Here is a 19,298-nt window from a genome sequence, read left to right as displayed (position 1 = left end):
AACCTGCATATAAAGGAAGCTTCCATTTAGCAAATTACTGAAGTTTTGCAGAATTCTCTTCTCTTCTCTGGATCCACCCACCCCAGCAATCCTGTTTTTTAAAATGATAAATTAGATTTAATAGAAAAGTTATTTTCCTGTAGTAGAGACAAGGCATTATACAGTGGGATAGTTCCTTTTCTTCCACCTACTCAGGAAGTCAGGCTAGAAGAGTCTGTATTGTTATTGCTTTTTCACTCTTTTTCAACCCAAACCACCTCACAAGGATAAGGTGAACTCTGAAGCTGATCTGACCGAAACTTCAATGTTGCCACACTGGAGCTGAGGGATAGGGAGGGAGGAAATAGAGATAGCTGGGGTTTTGTAGCCAAAACAAAATACTTTCTCCTGGGAACCAAGGACATTCTCACACCTGGTCAGAGAGAGGGGAGGAGTGACATTACCAGGCACAGGATGGCCACCTGATTGGACCATGTGACTGATGGTTTGGGGAAGGAGAAAAACGTTTACTTTTAATGAGGTGAAAACCGCTGGAACTTTCAGAGTCAATTTTCACCAGAATTGTGCTAAAACAATATATCCAATAAAACTATATTGGCCTTGGAGTTTTGTTTGCTATGGGATTATTACTGGGAACGCTGACAGGTAGTTTTATGGGGAAAATAGGAGCAAGGAGTATTAAGTATGTCTGCCAGCTTGAATTATTTATAAAAATAGTAAAGGTGGAATAAAAATAAATACTAATATAAATAAGATGGTTAGTCTTAATGGGAGATCACATAGAAGATTATCTTGATTTGATAATGGCCAACAGAGACTCACTGCTCTCTGATGCTAGAATTAAGGAGGGTCTACACTTGTCTGTCAATGTCGTTGTAAATCTTTATTGAAGTGAGTTGCTTATCCAGTTAAGATCCAATTTATTTTAAGATTATAGACACACAGTTGTTGTCTATAAGTAGTAATTCCCCAGATGTTTCATTTAAAAAAAAAGTCAAAATCATCACTAGAGGAGGAAACTCCATTTAAGAGTTGAGATGTTTAGAAGCATAAAATATCTGCCCAAATTTAGTTCCATTAAATGATTTTGTTCATGTTAGTATATTGTATTCAACTCTTTTTTTTCTTGGAGAGCAAGAAACAGTATATCTCAAAGTAAAGATCTTAGCTTGCATAGTATGCATGGTTGTATTGTGCTTGTGAGATACTGGCTAAAAATTATATCTTTATCTTTTTTAGGTAATGCTGCATGTAGCTCAGGCAAGACTATTAACCTAGCTTGTACCTTCCTGCTTTACTGAGAGACATGTAAAAGCTTCAATTGTCCAAAGCCACAAAGGTCAAACACTACTGTCATATCAGATAATGTTCATGGCATATAGAACATTAGAATTTGGAGTGTTAAAGGAAATAAATGTAAAGAGCAGGAGATAACTAATGAAATAAAGGGAAGATAAAATACGATTGTATGTCTATGATGTTGCATATTTCTAGGTAGTCTAATCCTGTTGGCTGGAATGCATTAATACATGCAGGGAAATTATCTGGTTTAAATTTTTAAAAATCTTACAGCTTTTAAATAGTTTTTTTAAAAAAAATAATTATAATCATTACTCTTAATAGATTTTTTTCCTCCTACATCTCAGCTGAGTTATACATTTTCACAGAAGCAAAAAGCAAGATGGCCGCTGATAGAACTGGTTCGGGGGTGTGGATGGCCGAGTTACTACCTACTCAGCCAAACCGGGAGGAACCCACCTCTGTGCTGGACACACTAAAATAGATTCTACATCAAATGTAGCATTTCTATATGGAAAACAGATTAGTAAATTGTTATAACTATCATAAGGAAATTTTAACGCCATAAAACCTACAAGCCATACTAACCATAACACTGAGAGAGGCAAACAGAAGAAACTAAGTTACAGCTCTTGCTTCTCTCTAAATTTTATCTCTTCAAGTAGGAAATTACAAGGAGAGCCATATTTTACCTTCTTTATCAGACAGAGAAAGCATTTTTCAAGTAAATGAGAACTTCTGAATGTATGGAAATTGGAAAAAAAATTGGGGTAGAGTTTAGTGGATAAAGTACTTTTCTTTTTACTTTTAAATCATTCCATGGATTCAGATGGAATTACTAAGACAATCTTTTTTGCTTTTTGCAAACATTTGCATTTTGACAGCAATGTGTTCTTTAAAATACATTTCTAAAAAAACCAGATACTTACCAAGAACAACACTGTCATGCTTTGGCCACTGTGAGTAAGGCAGATTTCGATATACTTGCTCTATGATCTTTTCTTTTACTTGAGAAATGGTATCACAGTTGAGCACTTTTACAGGTGTAGATTCTGTGCCTTCATCCTGAACAATCACATTTACAGTCTGGAAGGTTAGAAATTTCAGGGTTATTAAAATCCCACAAGAAAAGTCAGTGCTGGTATAAACTTGTCTATTTATAGACATTTAGACAGGTGGTACAGTTCATGTCATTTCTTACCCGTTTCTCTGTTTTTTTTTTTTTTTTATGGAAACGGGGTCATACTGAGATTCCTTTGAGATTTAATAAACTATTCATTACCTTTAACACTGAACCTATTAAAAATATAGAAAGCCTTCAATATATTTCTGTACCATCACAATTGGATTTTGAAGACTTATTTTTTTAAAAAAAAAATTAAACTGAGCCACATCATCCAACTAGGGCACTAGCTACTGTTTGTAGCTGCTTAGATTAGTCCATTAACCTTACAGGAAGACACTCACTATATTAGAAACTCCCCCTGTCAACACAGCAGAGAAAGCAATTTCCAGATAGGTAAAGCTTCACAGACATTTAATTCCAAATACTGTAATCCCCAAATATCAGTTTTGATTGAAATTGACTCTTAAATGAGAAAAGGCAAGTGTAGTCATAGCTGGCAAGCAAGCACATTTCAGTAAGAGAACATACAATACACACATGACATTGAAGAGATGTTTTGGTGAACATTTTTTCCCCTTACATATATATACACACTACTAAAACACTGCTTTCATGAGCCAATTGAGTAAGCAGTAGTTTATCCATTAAGTCAAAAATTAAGCCATTTGCAGCAAATTATATTGTTTGCATATGCAAATAGACACACATTATGTAAATTTAATGTTTAGTTAACCTCAATTTAATTGCCGCGTTCAGAACATTTGTCCAGCTATCCTTTTATTACAAAGATATTTAGGCTGCCTAGTTTACCAATCTGTAAATGTGCTTCAGCTGGTCCACCAAATGCGGTTGACTGCAAAATTACTCTATATGGTTTATTACAAATTGCTTCCTGTTGTGGCCTGGCAGGAGCCATTGGAGCTGCCACCAGACTCCGACAGTGAGGGGCCCTATGAGTCGGCCCTGGAGGATGTGGACGACCCTGGACAGGTTTCCGACAGAGCGCAGAGAGACTGGTTGGCCACCAGGTGGCACCTGAGCCTTGGATGAGTGGGGAGGAGACAAGAGAGAGAGATCCAGAAACCAACTGTGAGTTGTTCCAGGATGCATGCCGTCGAAGGGCTACTCGCGTCAAGAAAAACTACGTAATTACAGGAGGTAATTACGCTCAGCTGATGGTCATTAAGCTTCTCTCCCAGACTATAAAAGAGACTGCTTGTGCCATGCCCTTCTTGCAGAAGTCAACGTTTGGGACTAAAGAGAAATGAACTTGGCAGGCTGGATTGCTGCCAGAGTTTGTTTGCATTGCTGCCAAGGTTTCTTGGACTTGCTGCCAAAGTCCTTATAGGTTTGTTTATTTGGCTTTCAGCCACCGAGAGTCTGGACTTGCTAATTAAAGGACATTCCATTTTACGCTTGTCTCGGCTTTCGTTACTGAACAGAGGAGGGGGTCAGAACAGTTTCCATAGTTTTGATTTGGCAATTAAAAATGATACATATTTAAACTTGACTAGAAGGTTCTTGTCTAGGGAGAGATCCCAAATAATGAGGCTGAACTACAATGCACTGCTTATGGCAGGTAAAGCAGCATTTACAGATGCTTGATTTTTACTGAGTACAGTGGATTAATGTTAGTAATTAACTTTGTCAGTAATTACTTTCCTGCAATTAGATTTACACTTAAAATGGGCTGAAAAAAAATATAATTCTGATAAACTATTATCTTACAACCAAATCATCCATATAAGTCATTTGCTTCAATTTATTTGCAGATATTAAATTACGAAGAAATTAAATAGTAAATGGGAACTTGGTATAAAATGAATTGTTTAAGAAGGCCAAAAGTTCTTGATGGTTTCCCTATATAAATTTGGGAATAATAGTTTGGAAATCACATTGATGATCAACAACTGGAAACCCTGCCTGATAGAGATGGCTATTTGGTCAATTCAGAGTTGCAGCTAAAGAATTAGGAAAGGATTTTCATATTTTCCTCTGCTTCTGAAATCCTGAGAAAATCGTTCCTTTGAAGCTAATTCTGAATTAAGAGGAAGAAATTTTGGTAGTTCCTCTCCAAAGCAAATAGCAACTTCACCTATGTGAGGTGAACTCCCAAAATTTCTTCCTCTTAATTCAGAATTATCTTCAAAGGAAGATTATATTAGCTAATCTGCAATTTGTTTTAAGAAAACAAAACAAACAATTCCACATATATTTTACACATTAATATCTCTGCAAAGACATACTAGTTTGATTTTTCACTCCTCTCAAATGAATAGCCTTTGATGTAATCATACCCTCTGTTCAGCAAACTAAGAAAATCATTAATTGTACTAATATTTAGCTGTCTAGAACTATTTTGGGTCTTCAATGGTCATCCCAACTTCTTATCTTCAAGAAGAAGGAATCCTTTTTTCCCTCTAATTCACTTAGGCAGGCTGGCTTCATGTACCTGAATATTATATATTAGTTGACTTAGTCAATTAAAGTACTGAACATAACAAATCATTAAAGGTAAAAGTAGAGGTTCCCCTCACACATATGTGCTAGTCGTTCTCGACTCTAGGGGGTGTCATCTCAGTTTCAAAGCCGAAGAGCCAGCGCTGTCCAAAGATTTCTTCCTGGTCATGTGGTCTGCATGACTAAATGCTGAAGGCACACAGAACGCTGTTACCTTCCCACCAAAGGTGGTCCCTATTTTTCTACTTGCATTTTTACGTGCTTTCGAACTGCTAGGTTGGCAGAAGCTGGGACAAGTAATGGGAGCTCACTTCGTTAAGCGGTGCTAGGGATTCGAACCGCCGAATTGCCAACCTTTCTGATGGACAAACTCAGTGTCTTAGCCATTAAGCCACCATTTCCACTTTACTTCAGTCTTTCAGTATTACTATTCTGTTAAAAGTGCTGGACCAGGAGTAGTGAAACACTGATTTTAGTCCTTCTTTACATGTGGAAGCTGGATGGACCAATCACTCTTCCTTTTCAGTAAACCAGAAAGTTGAAAAAGTTGTTTCTAGCAACCCACACGGAACCAGAATTTTGATTATGAGCCATAACCTTCAAACCTTCATCTTTCAATGAATTGATTTGACTGATAGTAGTAATACTTTATCATTCATGTTTTACAAAATACATACTGTGAGTGGTGAGAAAATAGTAGGTCATATTTCAGAAGCATTTCATTTTTTGAATATTCTAAAACAAATATTAATGAAAGCTACATACCAGTTGTGAATACTCTACATCATCTCCCAACAAACCAGTGTCATTCAGTGTGTATTTGGCTTTCATTTGCACAGCATCTACTGGTCCTTTCTCTACTTGATGTTTGATAGCTTTGAACAATTTATAAAGAGGTTCCCCAGCATTATCCTGATGAAGTTGATGAAAGAGAGAAAAAAGGTGAGTCTACTTTGTGATGGACAATTAGCATCCCATCACATTGTTAAATATTTAAAAAAAACTTCTTAAGATAATTATTTCTGCAGAATATTTTCCCATTGAATTTAAACTACCATTTGTAACTGCTTTCAGATCAAGACTACTGTTGTATGTTTGGTTATTCTCATTTGGCGTATACTCGGAAGAAGGCACAATCAACTAAAACTTAAAATCAGTCTACAGCTTGATATGATATTCAAAATAAATGTATGGTGAATGCATTTTGGATCTTACCTTGAGGTACTGATACAGACAAATGGACATCCAATTAGAAAGCATTCTTTCCACAACGGTTTCAGATCTAAAATTTAAAAAAACCACACCTTGTGTTGAGGTACATGACTAGGAATTGTAGATGAGTATGTCAAGAACTAAACATGCATTATATGTTTCTCCCATTTCTCCATATCCAATGCATGCAAACTAATGGCTTTGGAAAATATGAGGGCAAATCCTCCAAAAGAGAATTTGGCTTTGAAAGCTGATCCTATTTTGCTGATGAAGCATCTGTGGATGATTTGAAGCAGTTGTCAATTCCTCTAGTTAAACCAGATCAGGAAATCAACTCCACAAGAAGACTAAAACTATTTCTATTGAGATGGACTACTGTAACACAAACATGTAAATCTGATTGTGCTGTATTTCCTCCTCTTCCTTATTACTTCATTGAACTATGGAGATCAGTGTTAGTCACTTCCAAATATTATCTGGCTGTTCTGGGCTTTAAAAATGCTTCTGCCCCCTTTGCCCAGACAATAGTTCCATAATATCTCCATCAAAATTATATTCTTTATAGCAGTTATGTGAATTTGGAAAAAAGGACATGGCTGCTTTAATGATTAGAAAAGAGAAGCTTCATGTGTGCTCTTGTATTCTTCAAAATCCCTCCCTTGAAAATATTTCTGTAGCTCTCAAAAACAAGTCATTCTGCTCTGTGTTGCTGTTGCAGTGAAACAGGATTAGTAATGTCCAGAGCTAGAAAGTTTAGGCTGAAATTCCCACTTCTTCCTTGGTGACTTTAGACCAGTCACTTTCTCTTGTTTAACCTTTCTCTCAAGGTCACTGTGAGGATAACATGGGAGAAGAACCGTATATATGTGAGCTTCTCCTGAGGCAATGCAGGGCAAAAATCAATAATAATAATAATACAGTAAAAAACATGATCTCAGTGAAGAATGTGCTGACTTTCCTGCTGTCATACAATATAGGAGCTACCCTTGTTGAGAGCTGTGGGTAATGCTAAAACTGTCAGTAAGATAAACTTGCTATCATGAGTCTTCCTCTCAAATAATTATATCAGAAAACAGATTCTAGAAAGAAAAATCCTCAGGTACAGCAGTGAATTAAGTGCAGACTAAGATGGTTACTTCACATTATTGGCATGAACAAATATTCTAATTTCAAAATTAAGTAAAGTTGCATTGTAGGGAGTATGTACTAGGGAGACCAAAAGCACTACAAGCAAAACATGAGAGAGAGAGAGAAGGGGAGGAGGGAGGGAGGGAGGAGAGGAGGAGAAAGAGAGAGAACATCATACTCTGGAACAGCGAATTCACAAGAAAATAGAAAGAAAAATGCTGAACTTAATAGGAAACAGGACACAACTCCTTAACCAAACAGGTGAGAAACATGGTAGACCTCACATAACAAATAAATAATATAAAACTAAATAAACTATATATACCTGTTCAATATGGCATATTTTTTAAAAATACAAGATTCCATAATATGGCCAAACCAGAGGCTTTACTTTCATAACCAAATGTTGCTATTCTTTAAATTCTAATCAATGATGAATGGTCAGATTTTTGCAGTTGTCTCAAGCTGACAACTTGGTTGCTTATTTGGAAAGTCAGAAATCTTTTTTTTAACAGTGCTTGCCTGTGGCTCCCAAGCTAGCTAGCTGCACTCAGATGAAATGGTGGGTGCATCTCATCATCACCACCGGAACAAGACAACTGGTTATTTGGCTTCTCCATGAGAGGTGTGAAGTGGGCGGGAAAGCAGGCTGTTAATCTTATCTCGGACAACAAAAATATATTGGACCCACCTAGTTGTAATATATTAAAGCAAGCCCTTGCATTTCTTGGATTGCACAGTGTATTCATTCAGGTATGTAAAGATTAAAAGAAAACCAAAGAAATTAGAATTTTAAAGGGGCAACTTTTATTGTACTAGATTACTGAAGAAACCTTCCCTACCTTCGGAGCATCAGTTTAGGATTTTTGGCCACAACATACTGCTCCATAAGTTCCAAAAACAATGTCCTCATGATGTCAGTATAGTATTCTAGCTTCCCATGCAAAGCCACGGTCAAAAGAGATGCAAAATATACTTTTGCACGGGCAGAAAATTCCTTTTGCTTTTCCAACGTGTGAATGAACTAAACAGAAACAACAACAACAAAAACAGATATATGAATGAAACAGTTGAGGCTTATTCTTTTTTATTGCGCTTTCTGGAAACATACTATAATGAGGTAAAAATTGGGATACAAATACATTCCAGAAGAATTTAATATAGTTTTTGTGGTTCTGGCCAGATAAAATGAGGACTTTGTTTAATATACCTCTTTTGCATTCACTTTATCATTTGCAACAATTTCGTGCACATATTCAGGACTGTTTATGCTTTAATTTTGGTTAATTTGATCCCTGGCACATATTAAACAGGGTGCTAACAAGGCAGGTCAGCAACATCAAAATAACAGGGACAACTGAAGCCTTGTCTGATATTTCTTTAAAAAGGGTGGGGAGGCTTCATTTGACAGTTGCTTCCACCAGGTTGCTGCTGTTGACCTTTCAGATACCCCTGAATATGTACGAAAAGCGTGGGATCTAATTGCATTTCATGGTTGGCATAACTATATAATGAATGTAATGGGTACTAGTTAATAGTATTTCTGGTGAATACCATTCTTCCACAGATGACAGGTACAGGAACAAAATTATGTAAGATGCTATTATACATCACATACACAGCTTTACAAGATGTTCAGGACACAAAATATGCAGATTAATTTATTATTATAATAAACAGATGTATCAAATGAAAAAGCTTTTTAGCAACATAAAAGTTGACCTTTATTTTCCACTCACGTTAATAAGGAATGATTTACTGTTGAGCAGATTGGAGAACTGATTCAATGCCTGTTCTATGGTTGGCCGTCTGGCTTCAGGAATGTCCAGTTTTCCAGTGATCATTACATCTTTTTCCCCGTCTTTAGAGGGCAGAAAGAAAACTCTGTCTGTGTAGGTTTTGTAGTCAAGCACAGGAATTCTTGCTTCATTGATATCGTTTGTCTGATCCTCCATTTCTATCATTAAATCTATGCAACAGGAAACAATTTTCAAGCTTTAGTAGAAAATAATATTATTGATTCGATTATTGCTACCCTGAGCAAAATATTAAAATGCTTTAATTGAAAATTCTCTTAACGTATTACAATATTTACACCCAACCAGTAAATAGCAGTTTTGGTTTTAAACACATTTGTGAATGTCTGATTTAGATTACAATTACTTTTGAATAAACATTGTCTCCATTCTAATCAGAGAATGAAATCACTGGAAGAGAAAACTCTCTTTCTTTAGTAGCTCTAGTTGTTTTTCTTGGTGACACTTTGGAGGCCTATCCTGGGGCTGCATTACAAAAATAATGTGTAGGGCAAGGACAAAAACTGATTTCACTACACTGATATGTAAATTTAATTGAAATTAAATGTGGCTAATTTGATTAATCTCTAGTTCATGTATTTAATAATTTTCACCATCTGTCACATGAAAATTATAATTTGGTGTGAACCTTTAATGTTATCTGAAGGCTGTAAACAAGATTTTTCTGCAGGGGAGAGAGGACAAAGAGATGGAGGGTGTACAGCTCTGCATTCACACTCACATAGCCCACTGAGACTAGGATATTTTTGTGTTAATTAGATCAGAATGAATCCAAATCTCCCAGGTCATATTCTCTATCCACAAAGTGGAACTGGTTCTTAATTACAATCTACTAACAAAAGGTCCTTGAACTTTTATTTTTCTATAGGAAGGCAATGTCTCATCTTGCTGTTGCAGTCCGACTTAGTTCTATTATGTCCCCAAAGAGAAAGGCAGTGAGGAATTCTTGCTCCCTCCAACTTTCTCTTGCTATGGCTTTGGAGATGGGATTGGAAGAGGAATGGAACATACTAGTAGCCCTGTCCTTTTTTCAGTCTAATCTTTAATTGCTTTCAAAACATTGCTCACAAGTGGTGAAAAGTGAGGGCATCCATCATCAGGGACATTGAGCTGATCTCACTTCCACAACCCATAACAGTGTGACAATAAAAACCAAGCATGCTTGTCCTCAGTCTTGCTTTGGGATAGGGACAAACCACTCAATATGTTAGATACGTAGCTATTTTTCATTAAAAAGCAAAACAATATAATATGTTGCATGAATGTGCATGAATGCCAACCTGAAATGGAAATTACCATAGCAGTATGGGAATTTAATCTCCCCCCCTTTTGTTTGGAAAATATATAAAAACCTTCTTTTGTGTGCATTGTTGTTATTTCTTCCCTTTGGAAAAAAAAACGTAATTGGCACCAATTAAATGTTAAAGGAGTATATATTCAATAGATGAATTTTCTAAAACAGTCCTTGGGGGAGAAGGATTAAATTTCCTTCAAATGGATTGTAAGTCTCAGAATAGATCTACCATTAAATGAACTAACAAAAAAAGAAAAGAAAAAGCAGTTTCCACGTTACATTGTAAATATATTGAACTATTTTTTTAATGGATAACTTCTTTCAACTTGTGTTAGAGTATAATAGAATGTGAGAAATGGGTGCTGGGGAAAATAATCATATTTTTTTAAAACCATTTTTATTATTTATTTGATTCTTATTCCTGCCTTTTGGTACTTTATAAGTAACTCAAGGCAGTGAACATACCTGATACCAGGGGTGGGTTGCTAATCCCATTCCAACCGGTTCGGTTGGAATGGGGCTGACGGTGTCCTCGTGCACGTGCGCAGTTCACGCATGCGTCTTAGCGCCTGCGCGATGCTACAGCTGCTCGCGGAGACTCGCGCAGGCGCTGTATGTGCCATCCAGCTGCTCGCGGAGAATCGCGCAGGTGATGAATGTGCCATGCGCCTGCATGGAAGCGCAGAAGCCTTCAAAGACCGGTAAGGAGCGCAGGCGGGAGGATGGGCCCTTCGCCATTCCCGGAAGTTACTTACTTCCGGGTTCGCCGACCAACCGGTTTCGGGGACTGCCGCGAACCGGTTGAAACCCACCCCTGCCTGATACCCTGTGAGGAGAGTTAGACTGAGAGAGTGTGACTGCCCAATGTCACCCAGTTGGCTTTCATGCATAAAATGGGATTAGAACTCACAATCTCCTGGCCCCTAGGCCTGCACCTTAACATTACATCATTAAAAAATATCCTATCCCAAAATACTGGGTTTGGTGGATTCAAGTTTCCATAGACATACACTGAGATCTTTTCCAAGTTGTTTAGAATGGGGTCCTGCACTGATCTGTGACATGCCAGAAACTGGGCTGCGCAAAGAAGTGAAACCCATTTGTGGGATGCAGGTAACACATGAAATCATGACCCCTGTGGTCAGTGGAAAAATCTCTCTCCATGGAACTGGTCTCTGATGCCCAAAAGATTGGCGGCCACTGGTTTAGAAAACTAGTGAATCTATGACTTAGCTCATTTTGAGTGATGAGTATTCAACTCCAAGATTTGGGATCAATTTTTTTAAAGACAAAAATGATTTAGGTCTCTTAAGGATCATCCTTTGATGCTTTACCAAATATAATTTCCAGCACAGATGCACTGTGTACTGCCTTATGCCCATATAAATGTAAAATGAACAGATTGAAAAAGATGTGGAGCTGCTTGGAATAGAATGAAAAATAGTTATCTTATAAAGTTATATTAGTTGTATTATAGTTATATATAATAGGTTATATATAATACAATTATATTATAAAGCATGAATAAGGGTGCTTGGTGGAAGAGTAAAATGAAACATGCAATAGATGAGAAAAATGCATATAAAGAGTTTGTTGCAAATAACAATACTGTATAAAAGAGTTGCAAAAAATGTAGACAAACATCAGGGAAGAGTTAAGATTGAAAGGCAGATCAAGTGTAGAATTTTACACTTTCATTTAGATGAAAATAAAAAAAAGTATTTTAGAAGTAGGGTAAACAAGTAGTTTGTAATACATTTAAATATAATATATAAAATTATGAATTGATTGATAATGAAGCGGATGTGATGAGTGTTGGAATAATTATTTTAAGCATTCAACTGGCATTTACTTGTATCTTAAAGAGTAAAACCAAAATAAATGCTATAAATATTAGTTCAGAATGAAAAAAAACATCCTTAATAGGGTATTGCATTTTGCTTTTTAGCAGGCCAATGAGAAATTTATGCATGAATCACAGTAAGTATATTGTACATTTGTAAATTAGAAAAATTAGAAATCGTATATGATAAAGTAAAGAAATCAGAATTACTGAATACTATATACAAGTATGTACTTAAAGATTGTTTGCTGAGAGATACTCTGTGTCAGGGGTGTCAAACTCATGGCGTCACATTGTCGTCATGTGACGTATCACAACTTTTCCCACCCTTTGCTAAACCAGGGGTGGGCGTGACCACCATGTGATGCATCCAGCAAGTTTGACACCCCCGCTCTATAGGATAGAATTAAAGCATGAATAAGAATAATTAGAACATTTAAGGTAATGGTTCAGCATTGAGTTGGGAGTAAGAAAAGCTTCTGTGATTTTTCTATTGTTCAATGTTTTGCTATATAAACAGAAGAAATCATGTGGTGACAATAAAGAGATATTTGTTGGTCAGCTTTTTAGATTCTTGATGGAACAGGTGTGTATGTATGTATATGTATGTATGTATGAGTATGTGTGTGTATATGTATTTATGTATGTGTGTATGTATCTGTGTTTGTGTCAGTGGTGGGATTCAAAATTTTTTACTACTGGTTCTGTGGGCAAGGCTTGGTGGGTGTGGCTTGGTGAGGGTGGCAGGGGAAGGTTACTGCAAAATCCCCATTCCCTCCCAATCAGCTGGGACTCCAGAGGCAGAGAAGAGATGGGGGTGGGGCCAGTCAGAGGTGGTATTTACCGGTTCTCCGAACTACTCAAAATTTTTGCTACCAGTTCTCTAGAACTGGTCAGGACCTGCTGAATACCACCTCTAGTTTGTGTATACATACATATACTGTATGTTTGTGTGTATGTATGTGTGTATAATAAGATTACAGAAAGGGTTCATATGTCAATGTTACAAATAGTCCTTATCTTACAACCATAATTGGGACCAGAACTTCTGTTGCTAATCAAGGTGGTTAAGTGAATTGCACTTGATTTTAAAATTATTTTTGCCAGAGTTATTAAATGAATCATTGCAATTTTTAAGTACACCATGCAGTGATTCACGTGAATATGGCTTTGATCACTGACTTCGAGAATTCTGGTTGGGAAAATTGCTAATGGCAATGACATGATTCAAGTCTTTCAACTACTATAAATCCCTGCCAGTTGCCACCTGCCCAAATTTTGATCATGTCATTTTGGAGATGATGAGACAGTCTTAAGTGCAAGGACTGGTTGCAAGTCACATTTTTTCAGTGCCATTGTAACCTCAAATAGTCACTAAATGAATGGTTTTAAGTTGAGAACTGTGTGTGAGAGTATTTCCATCCATATCTACACACATACACTATATTGCCAAAGTATTCACTCACAACTGAGTCTGATTATGTGGATGGGTGAGCAAATACTTTTGGCAATATAGTGTATGTATCAGTGGTGGGTTTCACATTTTATCACTGGTTCGCCATGCATGCCTGCCCGGCCTCAAAAATGTGCCTAAATAGGACGGCATAAAGCTGGGGCAGGTGGGCAGGCCCAACCACAATGTCCGGTACCAGTTTGGGTGAACCGGTCCGAACCGGCTGAATACCACCTCTGATATATATAGGTTTTTTTCAGAATATAAGACACACCTTTTTCCCTCAAAAAAGAGGCTGAAAATCTGGATGCATCTTATACACTAAATGCAGCACTTTTTTGCCTCCCCAAACCCCGCCCCCTTCACCAAAATGGTTGTTCATGGCTTGTAGGAGGCTTTCAGAGAGCTCCTGGGGGCTGGGGAGGGCAGAAATGAGCGAAAAAGGGCCCTGTGTTTACTCAATTGTGCCCCCCCCCGGAGCACTCTATAAGCTTCCTAAAGGCTTCACTTCACAAAAAATGGGCCGATTTTTGCTCATTTTTGCCTTCCCCCCAGAGCACTCTACAAGCCTCCTAAGGGATATTCTTGAATTTTCGCAAAAAACGGGCTATTTTGGGGATGTTTGCAGAGTGCAAAAACCTTTTTTTAAAATTTGCCTCTTCAAAACCTAACGTCTTATACTCCGGTGCATCTTATACTCTGAAAAATACAGTATATAGGGATGGAAATAGGATAGAAAAACCTAACATTATGAGAAACCAAGGAAAACCTCTTAGCTTTTCTATAACAAACACACACAGGGGGTAATACAATATAGTCATTATAAAGAAAAAAGTCTCCTTTCAGAACTGTGAAGTGTGACTCAAATTCTATTTATCATAAATATTAGTTTGGAGCTATTGTAGGAAAAGTAGTAATTAGAATCCAAGGGTGAGTTCTCTTTCCTTCCCTCTTTTCACAAGTAAACATATTTCTTTCCTGAAATATTGCAGATAACTAAAAGCATGCAAGGCAAGAAAAGTCTAGCAGCATAGATGCTGTTTTCATAATTCTGTTATATTAACAAATATGTTAATTTTAGTAACAATATGTATGTTAGTGGTCAGCAGAGCTAAGATTGATATCTGTGATTTAACAAAGATCAGGGAAAACACATTAGGTCAATCCAATTTCTTTTAAATTTGACACAGGGGACAATTACTTTGTTCACTTATACTAGAAGATGTCTGCACTGTTGACAAGATCTTCAAGTTAATTAATCTAATAACCTGCCACCTCAGAAATTTCTGTTGACTATAGCAATAAAAAAATAAGAAATTGACTGTTCAGTGAACAATTTAGCACCTACAAGAGATTTTGGGCTGGTAGTGGCCCAAATGTACTCATCTGTTGACAAAGAACTGGATAGTGGAACTGAATAACCAGTGGAAAGAAAAAAGATCAAAGAAGAAAAGTAATTTCAAATTTCAAAGCAAAAGAGAGCAGGAACTATACATAATTAGTAAGGATTATATTATTATACCGCAGTGGTTCCCAAACTTGGCAACTTTAAGACTTGTGGACTTCAAATCCCAGCTCTGCTGGCTGGAGAATTCTGGGAGTTGAAGTCCACAAGTCTTAAAGTTGCCAAGTTTGGGAACCACTGTTATACCGGAATGTTTCCTATTAGGCAAAAATATATCTTTGTACCTTATGCTAAAGAAAAAACTGGCTTCAGTATAATACATACAACATGATTTGGGCTCTACTTGTGTAATAAATCACAAGTTTTTTGTTGTTTTTTGGCACACAACACTTTTTGTTGTCATGTGCCAAAAGCACACACATGCCCCCGTCCCCTGTGCATGCACGCATACCACCCACGCCTCCCCCAGCCATGTGCATGTGATCCCCGTGCCCCACCTTGGGCCTAGCAGGGCTCCCTGCAGCCTCCTATGACCAAAAATGAGCTGACACTCCCCGCAGCACATGAGCGCACATCTCACACATGCCCCCCAGCCCCTGCGCATGTGAGGCAGAGACCCAAAAATCTGCTGACCAGCGGGAGGTGCACGCCCATCAGTGGTGGAGCTGAGCTGGGCGATGGCTGGCATGCCCGCAGAGAGGGATCTGGGTGCCACCTGTGGCAGACGTGCCATAGGTTCGCCATCATGGATCTAGACCATCCTCCAAATGATTGAAAGTCAAAAATGATCTATGAGGCCTATGACAATTTTATGGCTTTAGGTAGGCTGAAGTCATTGCTGAGGGTGCAGCATAGTGCCAAATTAAATCAACAATATGATTTTCCCCAAATTCCCAAACATGAGTTAGAACTGCTATGGGCAAAGAACCAGCACATAAATCTCATACATAGATGGTATCCATGAGTCAAAGAGGTGAGAATTTCTTCGCCTGCTTCAAAATATGCCAGCTGGAATGTATAATAAGCACAATAGATTCAAGACAGATGTGTGCACTTTGAAATTCCAGAACTGTGAAATCATTATGTCTAAAATTCTTACAAATGGAAGTTTTCAGATAAGCCACTTCCAGATTGTGAAGTGTTAAATTGACACAAACACCATATGCCTAAATGTGATCTAGGCTGCATTACTTATATCTTGTTGAAAACTGGATTGATAGCATATTTTTACTTTGATTTCTATCTTAGATATATAAATATGATTTTTATTCTTTATTAACATAAGATACAGTACTGTACTTTGGGTAAAGAGATGCTTCTTTAACAAAGGCTTGTCTTTTCTGCCTTTTGGGTTATATTTTCAGTGATCCAGTCTATTAACTGCCCTAATATTTCCTGGTCATTTTCCATGTAAATACTAACAAGGTCTGTAACTGCAAAGAAATAATTTCTATTTGGTTCTATTTTATCAGATTTTTTTCCTGCAGTCTAAAACTCTGCAAAACTAAACTTCTACAAATTAAATAATATTTGGAATCCACCCTATCCAGCTGAGAAGCTAGTTGTGAAGCTGATCAGCCTTGTCTGTCCTCAAAAGACTGAGCAGGTAATGACCTTGTTAGTTCATATATGAAAGATGACCAGGAAATATTATGGCAATTAATGTACTGAAAAAAATATCCCAGAAGGCAGCAATGACAAAACCTTCATTGTTGTAAAGAATCCTACTTGGATGAGTCCATGAATCACTAGTAACTGGGCTCATTTCAAAAGAGATTTTACTTTTTCCCCTTTAGTCAACAGGAACATAACTTTCAAATATTAATCCATTTTCTGTTGAAATACAAACTGATTTACTATGTCCTAAGAGAAACATCTTGAGGATTTTATTATCAGTGATTTAGTTCTTGATATATACTATTTTATTTCTACTTTAAAAACGCAGTAAATGCTTAAAATACATTATATTTTTATGGATAGCTTTTGGATCATTTGCCAGAAGAGTAAGTCATACTTAAGTTAACATAGTAATCAAAAGTGTTTTTGCTTCCTGCACATTCTCTAAAGACAGTTTAAAGCAGACAATAGTAGGCATTCAATACATCTTGTGAATTCTCCGGAGAATTCTAAGAAATCCAGCATCAGTCATACCTGTAAATTCTTTTTTGCACCGATCTCTGACGCTTTCCTCCAAGCCTTCGAGTTGTGATTTAATTTTTTCGTATTCTCGTTCTGCTTGTTGGCTTTTCCGTCTATAAGGAATAAAGAAGTTCAGAAAAGTTGCAAACTCTAAAAACAAATCATTTTATAACAGTAGAAGTATCTTTAGAAGTACAGGATTATATTTTATCAAAAGTACATTGTTGTGATTTAGGTTACAATTATTTCTAGCTTTCACCAAATTTGTTTATGAATTTAAACAATATTCAGAGTGAGATTTTTTAACCAATATGGATCTCAACAACCAGATTAATTCAACTTTTTAATACACACACATGTAAATATCATGTCATGTTTTCATTTCTCCTCCCCTAAATATATGTTTTTTTTCTATAAATCTACAAGACCAGAGAGAAAATAATACAATTTTTAACACATGGATGTTAAAATTACGATATGGAAAAGACAGCTTGGAAGTAACTCATAGGATATGTTTGTGTGCAATGAAATCATAATATGCAAGAATTGTGATGCCTAAAGTATTTTGGAAATAAACAGGTTCAAGGAACAAAAATCAATAAAGATGTTTCTAGCAAAGATCCCTGAGAGCAGGAGTGGATAAACTCAATACCCTAGCTACAGAATCCGCATACATCTTCCAAGTAATATGTTGCACATTTTCTTTTATGGAGTAGTTCCTTGCAGGAGAAAACCAAAGCCTGCCTTTTATTATTTTTAGTATGATGTGAATGAAAACCAGCTGCCTTGAAAAGATATATAACAAGAGGTTATCTTGCTTTCTCCAGCACAATTTAGTGTGATATGGTCAGAAAATAGCCAGTTAAGAAAAGCTCCTATATCTATTCTGGATTGTTCCTTAAATCCTTAGAGAAAATTCTGTAACTGCTGTGAGAAGTTTAGGGAAGAAAGAAAGCCTTGCCTGCCTAGATTCCTCCCACATTTTTCTCAGAAAATCAGTTTTGCCTTTATTATTTGTAGAACAGCTGATGACAATAAAAACTTACCTGTAGCAAATGACTGAGATGATGATAATGGCCACCATGGGGATAATTACCAATGTCAAGATCAGACTCAGTGGTACATCGCTGACTTGAGTGTATTCCACTCTTCCTAGGACCCATTCTTTGAAGCCAAATTTTACCTAGGGAGAAAATTGCAATTCTTAAATACTGTATATACTCGAGTATAAGCCTAGTTTTTCAGCCCACTTTTTGGGCTGAAAAAAGCCGCCTCGGCTTATACTCGAGTCAGTGAAAAATTTGCCCGAAATGGAGGAGAAAAAGGGGCAGGGCCATGCCGCTGGGTGACACTCGTGAATGGCCCAGTGCCCCTGTGAGTTTCCCCTCCCTCTGTGTCAGTTTGCCGCGCAGCGCGCACCGCACCATCCCCCCTCCTCACGTTCTAATGTAATGCAGGGCTGTCTTACGATTCCCCTTCCTCCCCCTCCTGCCGCTCTGCAACGATGTCCCACCTCCTCCTTGTTATGGCAAGCAGCCACATAGCGATGTCCCACCTCCTCTGGTACAGTGATCCAATGATAGGAATCACTGTGCCGTGTGTCATAGGAGGCGGGACATCGCTCCCGCGGCTGCACGGGACATCATCATCACAGCGGGACATCAGCATCATGAGGTGAGTGAAGTATTTCATTGAATACACCGCTAGTTTACTGTTTTTCTTTGAAATAAATATTCAAAAACATTATTGGTATCTATTTTTATTTTTGAAATTTACCGGTAGCTGCTGCATTTCCCACCCTAGGCTTATACTCGAGTCAATAACTTTTCCAGTTTTTTGTGGTAAAATTAGGTGCCTCGGCTTATATTAGGGTCGGCCTATACTCGAGTATATACGGTATACAGATTTTGATAAGCATTCAATGCTTAGTTATATACTATTTGGGCAATTTAAAAGAACCAAAATAATAAAAGCTCATTGGTGTATGCAATTCACATTCCAGATGTATTGGGATTAAAGCTTCAGAATTACCAGCTAGTGTAGACAACAGTTTTGAAGAAATGGCACCAACACATCTGGAATGTACCAGTTTGGGAAAGAAAATCACTTCTTACAAGACAGC

At 37.3% G+C, this 19,298-nt stretch overlaps 1 protein-coding gene across 5 annotated transcripts in view; it reads right to left on the bottom strand.

Moving 5' to 3' along the window:
- Positions 1 to 19,298, bottom strand: part of PLXNB2 (plexin B2) — a 388,095-nt gene that overhangs the window by 26,128 nt on the left and 342,669 nt on the right. For all 5 annotated transcript variants that reach the window (XM_032220723.1, XM_032220725.1, XM_032220722.1 and 2 more), the window contains 7 exons: positions 18,223 to 18,359; positions 17,189 to 17,289; positions 8,965 to 9,194; positions 8,068 to 8,249; positions 6,101 to 6,167; positions 5,651 to 5,797; positions 2,229 to 2,385 (listed from right to left, as the gene is read on the bottom strand). In XM_032220723.1, the coding sequence (XP_032076614.1) occupies positions 2,229 to 2,385; positions 5,651 to 5,797; positions 6,101 to 6,167; positions 8,068 to 8,249; positions 8,965 to 9,194; positions 17,189 to 17,289; positions 18,223 to 18,359 (1,021 nt within the window). The remainder of the gene's footprint in view (positions 1 to 2,228; positions 2,386 to 5,650; positions 5,798 to 6,100; positions 6,168 to 8,067; positions 8,250 to 8,964; positions 9,195 to 17,188; positions 17,290 to 18,222; positions 18,360 to 19,298) is intronic.

Source organism: Thamnophis elegans, chromosome 7 (assembly GCF_009769535.1).
Source record: "Thamnophis elegans isolate rThaEle1 chromosome 7, rThaEle1.pri, whole genome shotgun sequence".
Lineage (NCBI taxonomy): Eukaryota > Metazoa > Chordata > Lepidosauria > Squamata > Colubridae > Thamnophis > Thamnophis elegans.
This window is presented reverse-complemented; position numbering and strand designations above follow the sequence as displayed.